Source organism: Cherax quadricarinatus, chromosome 84 (genome assembly GCF_038502225.1).
Source record: "Cherax quadricarinatus isolate ZL_2023a chromosome 84, ASM3850222v1, whole genome shotgun sequence".
Classification (NCBI taxonomy): Eukaryota; Metazoa; Arthropoda; class Malacostraca; order Decapoda; family Parastacidae; genus Cherax; species Cherax quadricarinatus.
Genome location: NC_091375.1, coordinates 9622723 through 9641226, shown reverse-complemented (window position 1 = coordinate 9641226; position 18504 = coordinate 9622723). Strand labels below are relative to the sequence as shown.

General features: G+C 36.9%; 1 protein-coding gene across 1 annotated transcript in view; it reads left to right on the top strand.

Annotated features, from left to right (window-relative positions):
* The window catches only part of cac (calcium voltage-gated channel subunit cacophony), a gene marked incomplete in the record, with an annotated part of 730773 nt that overhangs the window by 596757 nt on the left and 115512 nt on the right, over positions 1 to 18504 (top strand). The window contains 1 exon segment of the mRNA XM_070103036.1: positions 14621 to 14712. Within this exon segment, the coding sequence (XP_069959137.1) occupies positions 14621 to 14712 (92 nt within the window).

Below are 18504 nucleotides of genomic sequence, written 5' to 3'. Positions count from 1 at the left end.
CACCATCTGCCCAGTCTTTTGCTTCAATAGGGAGTGATTTCTATTTGCAGATTCAGGACCACTTCCACTAGGATTTTCCAGGTGTAAATTATGATGTACCTCTTTCACCTCTGCTCCAAGAAGTTCAGGTCTAGGTACTTCAAACATTCCCCATAATAGGTAATTCAGACATTTAGAGAGGCTGGGACAAAATAGGATGACTTAGAAGGCATATAAATCTGTAGTGGAGGGAAAATAGGGTAAAGGCCAGCCTAGGAAAGGTTCAAGAGAGGGGGTGAAGGAGGTTTTGTGTCCAAGGGGCTTGGACATCCAGCAGGCATGTATGAGTGCCAGATAGGAGTGAGTGGAGGCAAATGATTTTTGAGACCTGACGAGCTGCTCGAATGTGAGCAGTGTGTCATTTTTTAAAGGGATTCAGGGAAACTGGTTAGCCAGACTTGAGTCCTGGAGGTGGAAAGAACAATCCCTGCACTTTAAAGAAGAGGTTTGGAATATTGGCTGTTTGGAGTGACATCCAAACTGTTGTATCTAGGTGCTTCTGCAAAGACAATGATCATGTGTGAATGATGGTGGAAGTATTTTTTTCTCTTATTGGTCACCCTGCCTCAGTGGGAGAGAGCCAACATATTGAAAAATACACCTGGAGTTTACCTGGAGAGAGTTCCGGGGGTCAACGCCCCCGCGACCCGGTCTGTGACCAGGCCTCCTGGTGGATCAGAGCCTGATCAACCAGGCTGTTACTGCTGGCTGCACACAAACCAACGTACGAGCCACAGCCCGGCTCGTCAGGAACCGACTTTAGGTGCTTGTCCAGTGCCAGCTTGAAGACTGCCAGGGGTCTGTTGGTAATCCCCCTTATGTATGCTGGGAGGCAGCTGAACAGTCTCGGGCCCCTGACACTTATTGTATGGTCTCTTAACGTGCTAGTGACACCCCTGCTTTTCATTGGGGGGATGTTGCATCGTCTGCCAAGTCTTTTGCTTTTGTAGTGAGTGATTTTCATGTGCAAGTTCAGTACTAGTCCCTCTAGGATTTTCCGGGTGTATATAATCATGTATCTCTCTCGCCTGCATTCCAGGGGATACAGGTTTAGGAACCTCAAGCGCTCCCAGTAATTGAGGTGTTTTATCTCCGTTATGCGCGCCGTGAAGGTTCTCTGTACATTTTCTAGGTCAGCAATTTCACCTGCCTTGAAAGGTGCTGTTACACGTACAGTGTATTTGTATTTTTTTTTTTCAACAAACCGGCTATATCTCGCCGAGACAGGGTGACCCAAAAAGAAAAACAAAAGTTTCTCCTTTTAAATTTAGTAATTTATACAGGAGAAGGGGGTAATTACTAGCCCCTTGCCCCTGGCATTTTAGTTGCCTCTTACAACACGCATGGCTTATGGAGGAAGAATTCTGTTCCACTTCCCCATCGAGATAAAAGGAAATAAACGAGAACTAGAAAGAAAATAGCAGAAAACCCAGAAGGGTGTGTGTATATATATATATGTATATGCTTGTACATGCATGTGTAGTGTGACCAAAGTGTAAGTAGAAGTAGCAAGACGTACCTGAAATCTTGCATGTTTATGAGACAGAAAAAAGGACACCAGCAATCCTACCATCATGTAAAATAATTACAGGCTTTCGTTTTACACTCACTTGGCAGGACGGTAGTAACTTCCTGGGTGGTTGCTGTCTACCAACCTACTACCTAGGATATATATATATTAGCAGTTTGGAGGGATATGTTGTGTCTCTTTATACGTATATGCTTCTAAACTGTTGTGTTCTGAGCACCTCTGCAAAAACAGTGATTATGTGTAAGTGAGGTGAAAGTGTTGAATGATGATGAAAGTATTTTCTTTTTGGGGATTTTCTTTCTTTTTGGGTCACCCTGCCTCGGTGGGAGATGGCCGACTTGTTGAAAAAAAAAATATACAGTGTGTATATATATATACAGGAGGGCCCCGCTTTACGGCGTTTCACTTTATGGCGTTCCGCTAATACGGTCATTTCAAATTATGACCAAAACTCGCTATACGGCTCCCCCACCTGACTTTCTAATACGGTCACTGCGCCCCACCCTGTTTGTTTACATTCTTCGTGAGCTCAGTAAGCACTAAGTCTCTCCATTTTGTCTGGAAACTCCAAAATTTCAAATGGTCACATGGTTAAATGGTCACAGACCGGGCCGCGGGGGCGTTGACCCCCGGAACTCTTTCCAGGTAAACTCCAGGTAATATTTTATATATACTCTGATAATTATACTTATGTATACCTGTACTTAAATAAACTTACATACTGTGCTGGCATGCAGGTACACATTAAAATCAGTAAGAGTGTCTTATGTCTCCAGACGTCATATTAGTAATGATGATAATAATCATCGAGTCTCATTTAAATGTCGTATATTACGTTAAATACACATTTTCATTAATCCATCTATGATATTTTTTCAAAATTATATAATAAACACGATACATAACATAAAAAGATGATAAATACACCCCACAATAGAATAAATAAACATAAATATGAGATGTGGTAGCAGACGACTTGCACAAGTGACGCCATATTAGAAATGATAATAATAATAATAATCACCGAGTCTCATTAAATGTTGTATATTACGTTAATATACACATTTTCATTAATCCATCCATGATATTTTTTTCAAAATTATATAATAAACACGATACATAACATAAAAAGATGATAAATACACCCTACAATAGAATAAATAAACATAAATATGAGATGTGGTAGCCAGATAACTTGTACAAGTGATGCCAAGAATAACATTTTCTCTAATCTAACATAAGAGAAAATGTGTTACTGGGGGTAACTGTAGAAAATTATTCCTTTCGTATGTATGTAAGTAAGTTTATTCAGGTATACACAAATACAGTTACATAGATTATCATACATAACAACATATGTGTAGAGAACCTGGGATAACCCAAAAAAGTCAGAGTGACTTATTTCCACTGCCTTCACTCAGAGCATCGTTTCTTCTCAAAATGATGTTACATGAGAATGGGAGTGTTCTTCTTTATTTATTCTACCGTATCAATGTAGAGACAACCTGTACACAATGTAACTTGTACACAAACCAGACGTGTACACTTTGTTTACAAAACTTACCTTCGCCTGGTTTGTTTACATAACTCTGCGCCTGTCCTCTCTCATGCACTCATTCTTTCTCTCTCTCATTTATTCGTTTTATCTCATTTACTTACTCCTGACCCTACATTAAGACTACAAATATTTTAAGGTAAGTAATGAGTGAACGTATATACATTTTATCGCTCTGGGATGCTTAAATGTAATAGAATATTATGTGTAGGTGGGTTGGCCTGGTATGGTAGCCTGGCTGACTACCATACATACCACACTTGATTTTTTACAATAAATACTACTCATCTCACCCTATATTTTAAGGTAAGTAATGAGTGAACTGTATATACATTTTATCGCTCTGGGATGCTTAAATATCATAGAATTGTATGTGTGGGTGGGGTGGCCTGGTATGGTAGCCTGGCTGACTACCATACATACCACACTTGATTTCTTGCAATAAATACTACTTGTCTCACCCTAGATTAAGACTATAAATATTTTAAGGTAAGTAATGAGTGCACTATGTGTGTATTGTACTTTTTTATTGTTTTTTGATGCCTGGTTCTATTGCTAACTTAATATATGTTAGTGTAAACTTGTTATCTAGTGTTTGTATGCATTTGTAAGTGGAAAAAAAGGGTGTTCTACTTTACGGCGGTAGCCTGGAACCTAACCAGCCATATAAGTGGGGCCTTCCTGTATATATAAATATATGTATATATAAATATATATATATAAATATATATATAAATATATATATAAATATATATGTAAATATATATATATATATATCCTAGGTAGTAGGTTTGTAGACAGCAACCGCCCAGGGAGGTACTACCGTCCTGCCAAGTGAGTGTAAACGAAAACCTGTAATTGTTTTACGTGATGGTAGGCTTGCTGGTGTCCATTTTTCTGTCTCATAAACATGCAAGGTTTCAGATACGTCTTGCTACTTCTACTTACACTTAGGTCACACTGCACATACATGTACAAGCATATATATACATGTATACACACCCCTCTGGGTTTTCTTCTATATTCTTACTAGTTCTTGTTCTTGTTTATTTCCTCTTATCTCCATGGGGAAGTGGAACAGAATTCTTCCTCCATAAGCCATGCGTGTTGTAAGAGGCGACTAAAATGCCGGGAGCAAGGGGCTAGTAACCCCTTCTCCTGTATATATTATTAAATGTAAAAGGAGAAACTTTTGTTTTTCTTTTTAGGCCACCCTGCCTCAGTGGGATACGGCTGGTTTGTTGAAAAAAAAAACATATACAGTGGACCCCCGGTTAACGATATTTTTTCATTCCAGAAGTATGTTCAGGTGCCAGTACTGACCGAATTTGTTCCTATAAGGAATATTGTGAAGTAGGTTAGTCCGTTTCAGACCCCCAAACATACACGTACAAATGCACTTACATAAATACATGTACATAATTGGTCGCATTGGGAGGTGATCGTTAAGCGGGGGTCCACTGTACTGTATGTATATAAAATAGGTTGTGAGAAGCAGAGGGCTATGTATCGAGACAGAAGTGATGTTCAATACACTGCCTCTCTACTGCTTGAGAATCTTTCCCCTTAATCTATCTGTTTCAACAATTGCAACATTGTAAAGCTCTTGGAGAATCTCTGGAAACAGTGTGAAGGGCATAGAGCTAGTGTTTTCCATCCCCTGGTTGTCCGTCTTGCATAGTTTGGATCAGTTGTTTGCTACTGTCATACACACATATGTATGTAATAAGATCGCAAGAATCAGGTGATAACTTGATATTTAATTATATTACTTATTTCTTGTTTTTGGCCATCATACCTTGGGAGGTAGTCAAAGTGAAAAAATGTGATTTATCTTTAACCTTCTTTGAGTCAAGATGGAATCCTCAGAAGTCACATTGTTGTAATAATAATCATTGTTGAGGAAGCCTGCAGACCATATCTTGTGCCAAGCATTCTTCAGTGTGTTTTGAATTAACTCTTTACATTATTCTAGCTTTATAGATTCTACATTTAATGGTGTATTCCTTCTGATATGGTTCATGGCTATTCTTTGCTTAATGTTGTGAGGAAGCATGCATGATTTTTCCACAGATTTCATCATTTGAAGACTTAGTCACTTCCTCATCCATGGACTGGATAATCAGAGTACATTTAGGTGGCAGTGATGTTCTGACAGCATTACAATAACAATTTTTTCAACAGTAACAGTAAAAATAATTAAATTTTTAAGACATCCTCCTCTGCTATAATGTTGCCTGGCCTCATTCACTAAAATGTTTAAGAACTCAAGGATTAGGTCTTGTGTATTCCTAGAAGTCTTGTTTGCCTGGTAATAACCTGGCAAGTTCTTTGTATCTTTATTTCTCATGAACTACCACTGACATAGTGTCAATTATTTCGTATCCTCTCATAATCTTGACTGTAGTTATCATGTGTCTTCTTTTTTGTCCTATTAGCCAAGGATTACATATCCACTGTTTACAACCTATCTTTGTAACTTCTCTTTATTTACCTATGGAAGCCATTTTGTGACTTATCTTTCAACTTTTTCTAGCTGTCCATATGCTTTTTTTAGGTTCCAAACACCCTTTCACTACTACACATTCCATTTTTTTTGTCTAACACATTTTGTAAATGGTCGTTTTAGCATGTTCCTACCTATATAAGTAAGTTTTCTTATAAATTACCTGTATATAGTGTGATTTTTTTTGAAAATACAATTGAAAAAGTTTATCAAAATTCAGTAACACCTGAAAAGGCCTTCAGAGAATACATAATCAGTTTTAGATGACCTTTTTTTTCAGTTGCACTGACCAAAAATCATACCATGCCAAGAAGTTTTATAAGGAAGCTGACTGTAATCTAACTGCTATTGTAGAGCCATCCATGTCACGTTAGAGTTTCTTCATCATTATGTGATTTTCCAGTGACAATTTTTTGTCATTTGTGACTTCTAAATCCTCTTCTTTGTCTGCCACCTTTATTGTTAAATCACAATATATATTCTTTATGTATATAACTTAAACTCATTTCTGTTACATGGCAGTTGCCCATATTAAATTGCATTGGCTATCTCTTACCCACTTAATCTGTTCATGTTTTCTTAATGTAGGGTGTCGGTGCTTGGCACCTACACAAATTCATCCACACACTCCAAGATATACTGTATTCTTCTCTGCTAAATTATGCAGAAGATAACTACACCACTGTGTAATTTGTAGATGAATGCAAGTTGTTTCTTTCATACTTTTAAGTAAAGTGATTAGATGAACACCTCCACTTGCCACCAGAATACTCAACACCACCACTTGCCACCTTAGTAAGTGCTCACCACTGCCACTTCCTGCTAACCAAACATCCATCACATTTCCCCATAAAGCCATAACTTGCAGTATGCTAGCCTATATATTGTGAATGTTGCATGAATGGATAATCGTTTTGTTAGTGCTAAACAAATTTTGCAATGTATTTGTAAGTAAACTTTAAGTAGAATATCTTCTTTCTTGAAACTCTGATTTATATGTCCTGAAAATTTAAAACTACTAAAAGTTGTCTGTATAATGTTAGAATATCCTGATCCTACCTCTGAATGCAATACATGTATATATATATCTGCATGTAGCACTGGTGAGTGATGATGGCAAGAGAGGTGGTGCTTTTGCCTGTATCCTGTACAATTAAACAAAATATAAGCTTTATATACAGTGCCTTGAACACCTGCCATAGATTGTCAGTACTGTATATCCACTTATAACTAAATGTAATGCTTCTTGTAATTCTTATGTCAATGGACATGCGTGTCGAAGGGGGGTTTAAACCTCACTTTTTTCAGCAATGCTAAGATGAAACATGCTATTTTCATCTATAGTAAACCCTCCCATAATGTGCAGGATATTATCCTGAAAATCGTTGTCATAAAAAATTTTGCATTATGTAAAGTATAAAAACAGAAAAAATAAAGTTATTTTCCTGATATCTCGAAATTTATCAAACAGCATATATATTTTTAATATTCTGCTACATATAAAAATGCTATGGTTTATTTTACTTTACATGTTTTAAGTCATTAGTATTTAAGATAATATGAGATAAGATTTGTTCAGTTTTAAACCCAGAGGGTTAACCACCCAGGATAACCCAAGAAAGTCAGTACATCATCGAGGACTGTCTGTCTTATTTCCTTTGGGGTCCTTCAGTCTTGTCCAGTAGGATGTAACCAACACCGATCGACTGACACCCAGGTACTAACTTACTGCTAGGTGTCAGGGACAGCAGGTGTAAGGAAACATGTCCAACATCAGAGATCAAACCACAAATACTCAGTGTGTGAGGCGAGTTTAAGAATGTGAGGAGAGTTAATGTGGGTCTAGTGGAGTGAGTTGGATGTAGCAACGATAATCAGCTTACACTTGGTACATGACAATAATGTAAAAATCAGTGTTGCATTTCCTCATTAAATTGTATTAGACATAAAGGAAGTCACCTTGTCTATACCAAACAAATATATATGAAATTAAATTAATTAATGCAATGGATAAGGCCAAAGCATAGAAAAGCAATGCAAAAATGTGGGACCTCAATATGTCAGTATTGAAAAAATGATAGCTAGATTTCCTTAATAAATTCTAGCAAACTTATAGGAACAGCCTGGTTGATCAGGCCCTGATCCAATGCAAGGCCTGATCATGGACTGGGCCATGGTGGGTGTTGACCCCCAAAACACCCTCCAGGTATACTCACCACACCTATACCAAACACACTAAATATGAATTCCTATGAGAAAGCAAAGACCAAGAAAAATCAAAGAAATACTATACTTATATAAAAAAAAGTTGAGAGTTTGTGTCTGGGAAATGAGCAAGAGTTGCTGACTCTGGGTTTGACTTGTGAATGCTTCATATTAATCCACTGAATGTGCTCTATAAATTTTGTATACAGGTGTTATATGTAAATCAAGCATTCAGAAATTATCTAAATTTTGGAAAGTACTACTGGACATTACTTGCTCTGGCCTAACAATAATGGTGGAGGGAGGGGGGGCACTCTCTATATATAGCCCAGCTAGCAATGTAAAAATTTATTGAGGGTACTACCCAAATTTGGCACGTTTCTTAAATTTTTTGAATTTACAGCAAATGTTAAGGATTTTTGGCAGTCTGAAATTTTAAATGCACTCTTATAATCATGTTGAAATTGCACTATATAATGTTGCTTTATAAGAGGGTTTGCTATGTATCGAAAATGTAAATTATGTAAGCACCATTCCTATTTATTATTTTCAGGAAAATATAATGACTCATGACCATTACTGATGCTTTCAGTAACAAAACACATTGTAGTAATTATGTTTAGCTGGTCCTCTTTACCCCAGCCAACTGATGCTGTTTTTTTTTTTTTTTAAATTTGAAGGGATTTACGGCATTATTAAAGAGAGTTTTCTTACTCGTAATGCATTGTTTCAAGATATTAGGACTGCCTAAATACCATAGAGATAATTTGAGAGTTGAAGTATAATGTACTGTGTTGGAATTGGTGGATTCAGGTCAAGGATGTCATGCAGCTTACTCAAGCAAAAAAAGAAGAAAAAATGGTCTCCGAATTTAGTTAATCAAAGTTATGCCTAAAACTCAGTTAGATGAAAATTATTTCAGAAGAGTGAAAACCAGTCTATACTGAATCCTTATTTTTCTTAGTCACTTCATTGAGAGCAAAACTAAACATTACTGCATTATCATACAAATTTATGCTCTGAAGAGACGGTCACACTGCTATGTTTATGTGTGACTCTACAATTTGAGGGATGTGTCATGAGGGATGGTGGAGGTACCTGAAGTTACTACTTCTATACCCCTTTGAAATGTATTTTGATGCCTCTCCTGCAATCCATGTAAAGGAGAACACTGCAGTAGGCCCATCGGCCAGTGTTTGGCAGGTTCTTCTCACAAAGCTACAGAATGCCATGCATAATTTCAGTATTAGAGATTGAAAATATGAAAAAGATAAGACTAGAGAGGTAAAGCTGCCTAGGAAGCTTCAAGATTGTTAGATAAAAGGACACATGTGCAACTAATGCCGCATTCTATTGTGGCAACGTTTCGCTCTTCAGGAGCTTTGTCAAAGTTCCTGGAGAGCAATAAATGTTGCATTAGTTGCACGTGTCCTTTTACCTAACATATTCTCGGTAATTCTACCAGCATTATTACAGCTTCAAGATAGCAACAAGATATCAGTTAAACCAGCATCTCCTAGGAAGAAAGGTAAAAATAAAAAAAACTTATTGAAGAAACCATAAAACTAAAGTAAGAGGACCATACCTTCCTGTCTATTAGTATTTCTACCAAAGAAAGAATAAGTAAATAGCAGTCAGACCAAAACAAGAGAAATGAAAAAGGTCAGTGCAGAGACAAACTCATTAATAATAGATAGTGTAATTAATAATAGACATAATAATTAAGAGACAAGCAAAAAGAAACTTGATGTTGCGTGCCTTACAGGAATCAAATTAGAAAATCACATTTGTAATGTAGCTTTTGTGGATAGCTACTTATTTGGTGGAGACACAGTCTAATGCAGTATTTTTCTATTCTTAGGTATTGTATTCTACTACATCTTATACTATATACTTATAACAATTATTAAATGGATATCTCCCTTTTCTACAGCCCATCTTCCTCTACACATTACCCAGGCACCCAAGAATATTACTTTGATTACTAGAAATCAAAAGAAAGCAAAGATGTGACAACAGTTAAGAAAAACTTTGGATATGTAGTCTTACATGATATTTTTGAGTGCCAAGGCTCTCCACAACCTACATTGGTCACTAGTTTTCCATTTAAAAATCATCTTGGGTTCAGCAGTTTCACCACTGTATTTGGGTATCATTCCCATGAAAACTTTTTTTTGTATTATTATTTTTAGCAAAATGGTTGCCTTCTACCAAGGTAGGGTGACCCCCCCCCCCCCCCCCAAAAAAAAAGGAAACACATTGACCATCAATCATTCGATACCCATCTTGTCAGAAGTATGTAGACTTTGTCATTCAAATGACCCTTTGAACTGCAACATCCCTACCCCTCTTCAGAGTGCTCTCACCTCCAGGTCTCAACTCTGGCTAACCAGTTTTCCTGAATCTTCATAAACATTAACTTGCTCATACCCCAGCAGCCCTTCAAGATATATAAACCACTTGTCTTCATTCACCTCACTCTAACACATGAAGGCATGCTTAATACTCAAGCTCCAAGCACTCAAAACCTCTTTGACCCCAACTCATGAAATCATAATAACATGATTACAAACAAGCCATGGTACAGATGGGGTTAGAACCCACAGCAAGAGAGTTGTAAAACTCCAGGCCTGGAGTTTTACGACTCACTTGCTGTGGGTTCTATAAAGGCAAAGGAACTATGCATGCTCTCTGCCAATCCCTAGGAACCTTACCTTACCCTCTTCCATACATTTATTAAATGAAACCACTCCTAAACTATATCCCCACCTGCTGTTAACATTTCTATCTTTATCCCATCAATCCCAGCTACTTTTCCCCTTTTCATTCTACCCACTGCCCCATGCACTTCCTCCACACAACTGGTTCTTCCTCACTTCTATAAGATATTATTTCTCGTTGCCCTGTACACGAAATCACAGCTTCCCTATCTTCATCAACATTTAACAATTCCTCAAAATATTCCCTACACCTTCCCGATACCTCTAACTCTCCGTATAATAACTCTCCTCTCCTGCTTTTAACTAACAAATCCATTTGTTCCCTAGGCTTTCTCAACTTAATAATCTCACTCCAAAACTTTTTCTTATTTTCAACAAAATTTGTTGATAACATCATATCCACTCTCTCATTTGCTCTCTTTTTACATTGCTTCACCAATCTCTTAACATCTCTTTTCCTCTCCATATACTCCTCCCTCCTTGCATCACTTCTACTTTGTGAAAACCTCTGATATGCTAACTTTTTCTCTCTCACTTTTGTGCTGAAAACTTGTGCTGAACACTCTACCACTATATTCTTAAACTTACCCCATACATCTTCTACCCCATTGCCTATACTCACAGCAGCCCATCTGTCTTCCAACAGTTGTTTAAATACCTACACATACACATTATTTTTTTTTTTCAACAAGTCAGCCGTCTCCCACTGAGGCAGGGTGACCCAAAAGAAAGAAAATCCCCAAAATGAAAATACTTTCATCATTATTCAACACTTTCACCTCACTCACACATAATCACTGTCTTTGCAGAGGCGCCCAGATACAACAGTTTAGAAACATTATAAAGATATATAACATACCCCTCCAAACTGCCAATATCCTAAACCCCTCCTTTAGAGTGCAGGCATTGTACTTCCCATTTTCAGTACTCAAATCTGGCTATATAAAAATAACCGGTTTCCCTGAATCCCTTCACTAAATATTACCCTGCTCACACTCCAACAGCTCGTCAGGTCCCGAAAACACATACATGTATATGTATAAAACCCATAACAGTAAAGAAAAAAAAAATTGTAGCTTGAGACCCTTTTTGGATGAAACTAAATTATTTTTGTAGTAATGTTGGTAGAATTACTGACAATATGTTAGGTAAAAGGACACAAGTGCAGCTAATGTGACATTAGTTGCACTTGTGTCTTTTTACCTAACATCAATTATTTTTGTGTAACTGGCATGTTAACATATACAATGTTATCTTCCAAATAGTGTAGTATCACCTGAAGAGAATCTCTAGCATATTTACTCCCTTAGGAAAAGCAAATTAAAATTCATTCCTTATAGCCACAAGTCATAGACATACAATTTAATATTATATTAACAAACAAACAACATTATTTCTTTCTACAGTATACAAAACATAGTTTACCTGTAGTAACATGTTGTTAAGCACAAAAAAAAATCCAGTAGCATGTGGTGCATTTCGGGCAGACTAATCCTAATGTTAGTTGACAGGAGGCAAATGAGGTATAATAACAAATTATCAGAATATAAAAGGATATAAAAAGTAAATACAGAAGATTTCTTACCACCAACAACATTGTGAACAAAAGTTCACATTTGCAGATTATGAAAAAAAGGTGCAGGAATGACACTAGAAAATATTTACAAAGTGGTAGACTGTTGGAATGGGCATCCAAGAGGAAGCAATATATGCTATAATTTCTGGAAACTTAAAAAAAATATGGAAAACTTAAAAAAATATGCTGAAAATAATTTAGCACAAGCATAAATGTGCTTCTGTAACTACAAATAGATAACAACACATTTTTTCAGTTAGACTCTTCTGAACAATACGTATATTAAAAAGCATTCACTAATCTTGAGTAGAATTCAAACCTGTTTAGTGATATTCTCCCACTCAGAAGGGTGCCACTTCTAGTAGATGAGTCATACTTGCATGATTCGTGAAACTGTAATAGCACGATTGCAAGAAAAAAAAATGGAGCAGATGATATTCGAACCCATGGCAAATGAGTTGTAGAACTCACAGGCCTGAGAGATTCATGACTCGCCATGGGTTCAACTTTCTCCTGCTCCATGGTTCATACTTGCACTAGCCCTTGTGATTTAGCACTTCTTTTTGATTATAATAATAATCATACTTGCACTGTATGGTTCATCTCAAGTGGTAGAGATGGTGGTGGTGTGGGTGGTAGAATGCCATTGAACATTGGGTTTGAGCCCCATTTAAGGTTAGTGAGCACTCTCATACACCAGTACATACATAGTTGTTTTGATAAAAGGAAATAAAGTAACCCATGAAAGTGAAGCTGAAGCTCAAAGCTTTATCAGTATTTCAACATATCCTCAGGGAGAAATACAGATGTAAGCTTGCAGCTTTAATACATATGTATGTGTGCGTGTGTGTGTACTTATGAGTATACCCACACATACGTCCAAGTGTTCACTTGTGTGCATATGTGCGTGTATTTGTATATCTATTGCATTCACAGTATTAATACAATATAATAATAATATTTATAATACTATTTTATAATTATTATGTTAGGATTAAGTTTTTCTTTATAAATATTTGCAACATAACAATATCAAAAGTAAGTTACCATCCCCAAGATTAATATTTGTGGTCTACTCACCAGGGACTTACAGTACTTCAAAATCCTGTTTCTTGCGTCTTTTATTGTGTAGGAATCCAAAACCCCATCTGGGTGTTACTGTCTTTCCATATGTTTAAAATCTGTTCCCCATAATTCCAGTAATTTTAGATTATGTGAATTTTCTTTCCAAATACTGTCATTAAACAGAAGCCCAACTGTGTTTCAATGTTAAATGTGACTCGTATTTTGTTTAAAAATTTGACCCAGCATAGGAGATCATAGTCATGAAGAATATTCTTATACCCATATCCTTGACATTATGGGTCATAATTTTTTATAACAAGAATTTTTCAAATTTTGTATTTGGTTTACAATATCACATGTAAATCTTGTAAAATATGTTTAATAAGTCTGTGATCTCTTACTGTGGGTCAAAATGCAAGCGATGGCTGTGGTTCGGGGCCACGGAAAAAACAAGAAACGTGGCCTCCTACCCGCCATATTGGTCGTGTAATGCTGCCCAAATGGCTGGCCATGCACGTAACCATTTCCACCCACCCGACTTTACAGCACTCTCCCGTCTCTTTTTTTCTCCCATACTTCACACCCAGGTTTTTGGCAACATGAAATTTGACCCCGACACTGACCTAAATCGACATAACAACTTTCAGTCTTTCTTCGCCGGTCTCTTGCTCTTGTTTCGGTGAGTTTGCAACCCCAACCACCCAGGCTCGGCCAATAGCAACCTGAGACAGTATTTATTATTCCTATCTCTAGGCCTGAACACTGAGACGAATGTCTGTTCAGTGCCAATGTATTAACCATCTGAGAATGATAAACAAATTCGCAGGAATCCCATGGGCTCGATATAGCCTTAAAGTGAGATCCTAGCATCCCGGAACAGTAAAGTCTAGCTATATTCCTGAACAGACATGTGATGTTTAGCCGTCTGGTGACATGTCTAGTCCTCTAGATGGCAATGCCGTGTAGTTTAGTTTCTTGTAGAAGGTAACGTAACATTAGATATGTGATCCAACTAGCCTAGACTAGCTAACCTAGACTAGATAGTGTCTGTGGTGCTTGCCCACTTTTTGGTGAGGGATCATCTTATTCCCTAGAGTATATTGACCTGTGCAGAGTTTTTTGTCCCATGTCCCTGAATTTTGACCCTGATATGACCCTAGCGACTGGTCACTTGTTTTCCCTGAGAGCCCTGGTGAGAGGACAACCTTTGGCCCCCCCCCCTCCCCCTGCCCTAAACTTTACCTTTCTTCACCTTTTTTTCAACCTCTCATGACCTTACTATTTCTCATAATCATAACCCCAAAAATCCTCATGTTGATTCCCTCCAAGTCTTGGTGTGCCTCAGAAGCCCCTAGTATAGAAACGTGTTTGGAATTTTGAGTAATCCTAAGTTTCTTGTTTTTTGTTTCCTTCCGTCACCCAGGTCTTTGGTAATATAGAATTGGATCCCAGTACGTCTATAACACGCCACAACAACTTTAGAAAATTTACAGAGGGCATAATGCTCTTGTTCAGGTAACCCATCTAAGTTACTTTTTCCTGGCACTCGAAAGTGACTCAGCGGCAAAATTGGCTATTTTCTTCTGTCCAAACTTTTGTCACTGCAGTTCTTGTGATCTCCGTCCCTCAAAAGCTACAGCTGTCATCGCTACAAAATACTGTATTAAGTTTTTACCACAATTCTTTGTGTGGAAATACCCATTTTTTTCTCCAGGGTCTGCATAATTTTTATCTACTAATTTTTGCGTGAGTGTGCCTTTTTTCAGTGCCACATAGTACCACAATCTAAACACAGCGTTTTAATACAGTATTTTGTGATATGGATGCTATTTTCTGCATTGATGTGTAACTGTGCTGTAGGATGGATATGTTTCCTTGATGTGATCACTATTGCTGTAGGAGGAAATGTTTTCTTAATTTGATCACCTTGGCCATACAAATTGAGCACCAAAATTTTCGCGGGAGACCAATAACAGGGAGATTTTTTATTTATATTGGATTGTTTCCTTGGTTTTTGTTTCTTTACTTTGGTTATCAAAGTAGACACTTCTGCTGCACCTTAAACACTAGTTATAACTTTTTTTATTTATTTATTTGCTTTTTTATTTATTTTTTTATCCTGAATATAACACCTTGCTGTAAAGAGTTTTTTTTTGTATTATTGTTTAAGTTATGCACTGTAGGCTGCGTGGGTGACGGCATGCGTGTTATGTAGCATTGGGCATGAGTGAGTGTACTCGGTGAGTGGTTCCAGCTGCACAGTCCTACTTTAAATAATAGACCAACACATTTCTTAAGTTTCTCAAGCTTTTCTTTGTGATCCATGGAACCTATAAGGCATATTTGCAATGAAAGTTGTTGTTGTTGAGTCTTAATAAAATTACCAGTGTTGTCTATCATCTCCACAATATACTGTGGTAGTGTAATATGACCCCAGTGTTGTTTTGGGTAATCTGTATTCCATTATGGTTGCATTGCATATCTTCCTTGATAAATGTTGGCATTTACTGCAACATTTTGTTTTCTTTAAGTATAATGTGCAGTGCAGTGAAGCTGCAGTCACCACTGGGTGGATCAACATCCAGATAAACTGATTAAGTATCATCTTGTCATTATTGTTGATCATGTTTTAAGAATTGAATTTAAATCCAAATAATGTTAAAGTATTCCATTAAGTTGCAAGATCATGAGGCAATATCTTCCCAATGCATATTACTGTGTTAAGAGAATTCAAAATATCAAGATATTCTATTTTGAAATTTGAGATTGTTCCAGTTATGGACAATATGGTATGCAAAAATACCACTTGGAATGTTTTATAGTGTTCTACAAAGGTGGTTCATATGCTTTACTGCACATTATCTCATTTTATTTTAACATTTACTACTGAAATCACTATATAGGAGGACTACATTGCTATAAACTGCACTGAAAAACTAACCTCCTAAAAATATAGTCTTGCAACACTATGTGAGGATACTGGTGTTGACCAGTATTACCTTTGGTTTTTGGATGTGTAGTGAAGGACCACCACCACACCATCACCAGCCCACACAGCTGGCTGCAACAACAGCACCCTCTGTGATCTCCGCACGGTAACCCACACGTATAGGCTCACTCTCATAATGCATGTCCAAGCAGCTGACAGTGTGAAGTGTAGACAGGTAGAGGATATCAGCATCCTGATCACTATCAGAGTGATGCTACGCAGCCAAGCATCCCCACTCACTGTAGCTGATGGCTGTCCAAGTTAACCAGTAACCTCCACAACCCTCCATCATGTGTTGTGAATGGTCCTCCTTCCTATCCTTGTCACTCCCTCAATCATCTCCTTCACTCCAACACCTCCTGGAACCTCCACCATTACCACAATGCATAGAATGATAACATATTTTGACTTGCATATGATTGCCTTAATCCATTGAACTTTACCAAGTAGACCCTTGCCTCCTTGTCCAGTGCTTGCTTGTACAGTACAGTATTGTAGGGACAATTAGTTAATTAAGTATACTGTTGTCAGAAGCCGTACAAGGTAAGTGATGTGTGCTTTTGTTGTTTGTTTTGCTGAAATAATATTAATTCCTTTCTCACTAAGATGGATATTTCAAATTGATCCGCAACTTGCCTGAATATACTTTTTGAATTTTTGAGATATATATACTGTATAAATATATTTTCTTTTAAGATTTTCATATGAATATCATAGCACTAATGAAGTCAACTCCGTGTGAATTTTCAGAATTTTAGGTGCATTATCTGCAATTTACTGTGCAATGTTAGTGTCATGCCATTATAATAGCAAGATGCCAGCACATCACTTGTAATGTAAGACCATTCAATGAGATCTGTTTATGATTACATTTTGTGCCCTAATTTCCATTTTGAGATTTTAATTTTTGTCAGTATCATAATTGTAATAGAAATAATTTGAAAGTTGACAAAAGGTAAAATAAAAATTAAGCAATATAGCTTTATTACGTAACCGTAAAAGATTGAACATTAAAATGGTATAAAATACCGACAGATTGTTAGGTAAGACACATATGCAACAGTTAGGTATCTTTATTTCAAAACATTTCGCCTACACAGTAGGCTTTTTCAGTCGAGTACAGAAAAGTTGATAGAAGCAGAAGAGACTTGAAGACGATGTAATCAGTCCATCACCCTGATTTTAAGGGTGATGGACTGATTACATCGTCTTCAAGTCTCTTCTGCTTCTATCAACTTTTCTGTACTCGACTGAAGAAGCCTACTGTATAGGCAAAACGTTTCGAAATAAAGATACCTAACTGTTGCATATGTGTCTTACCTAACAACCGTAAAAGATTGTTGGGAGGAAGGTTGTTTGTGGTATTTGTTAGGTAATACAGTACAGGGAAGGTCTAGGCCATGTGTGAAAGTGAGAAAGGGGTGTGTAATTAGCAGAGAATTGAAGTTAGACTAAGATAAGAATGTGTGATGTTTCTGTGGTGGCTTAATGACCTTTCACCACGTTATGCCTTCCGAGGATCAATGCCCAATTAATATAAGTTTTCCACCAAAAATAAAAATTCTCATATGATTTTTGTCATAATTCAATAAGAAAAGGTTATGTATATACAGTGGTACCTCGAGTTATGAACTTAATTCATTCCAGAAGGCTGTTTGAGTGCCGATACCAGATGAATTTGTTCCCATAAGGAATAATGTAAATTAGAGTTGTCCGTTTCAGACTCCCAAAAATACACTTACCAAAGCACTTAAGAAAATACACTTACACAATTGTTCAAGTTGGGAGCTGTGAGCTGTTCAAAGCTCGAGGTACCACTGTATGTGTGTATGTATGTATGTATATATTATGCGTGTATATGTATGTATATATATATATATATATATATATATATATATATATATATATATATATATATATATATATATATATATATATATATATAATATATATATATACAGTGGACCCCCGGTTAACGATATTTTTTCACTCCAGAAGTATGTTCAGGTGCCAGTACTGACCGAATTTGTTCCCATAAGGAATATTGTGAAGTAGATTAGTCCATTTCAGACCCCCGAACATACACGTACAAACGCACTTACATAAATACACTTACATAATTGGTTGCATTCGGAGGTGATCGTTATGCGGGGGTCCACTGTATATATATATATATATATATATACAGTGGTCCCTCGCTTTTCGTAGTTCTCGGCAATCGTAAATTTCGCCAATCATAGGGGTATTTTCGTATAAACATGGACTCGCTTTTCATAGGTTGACTCGCGAATAGTAGTTTGTCCAGGACGCTTACGCAC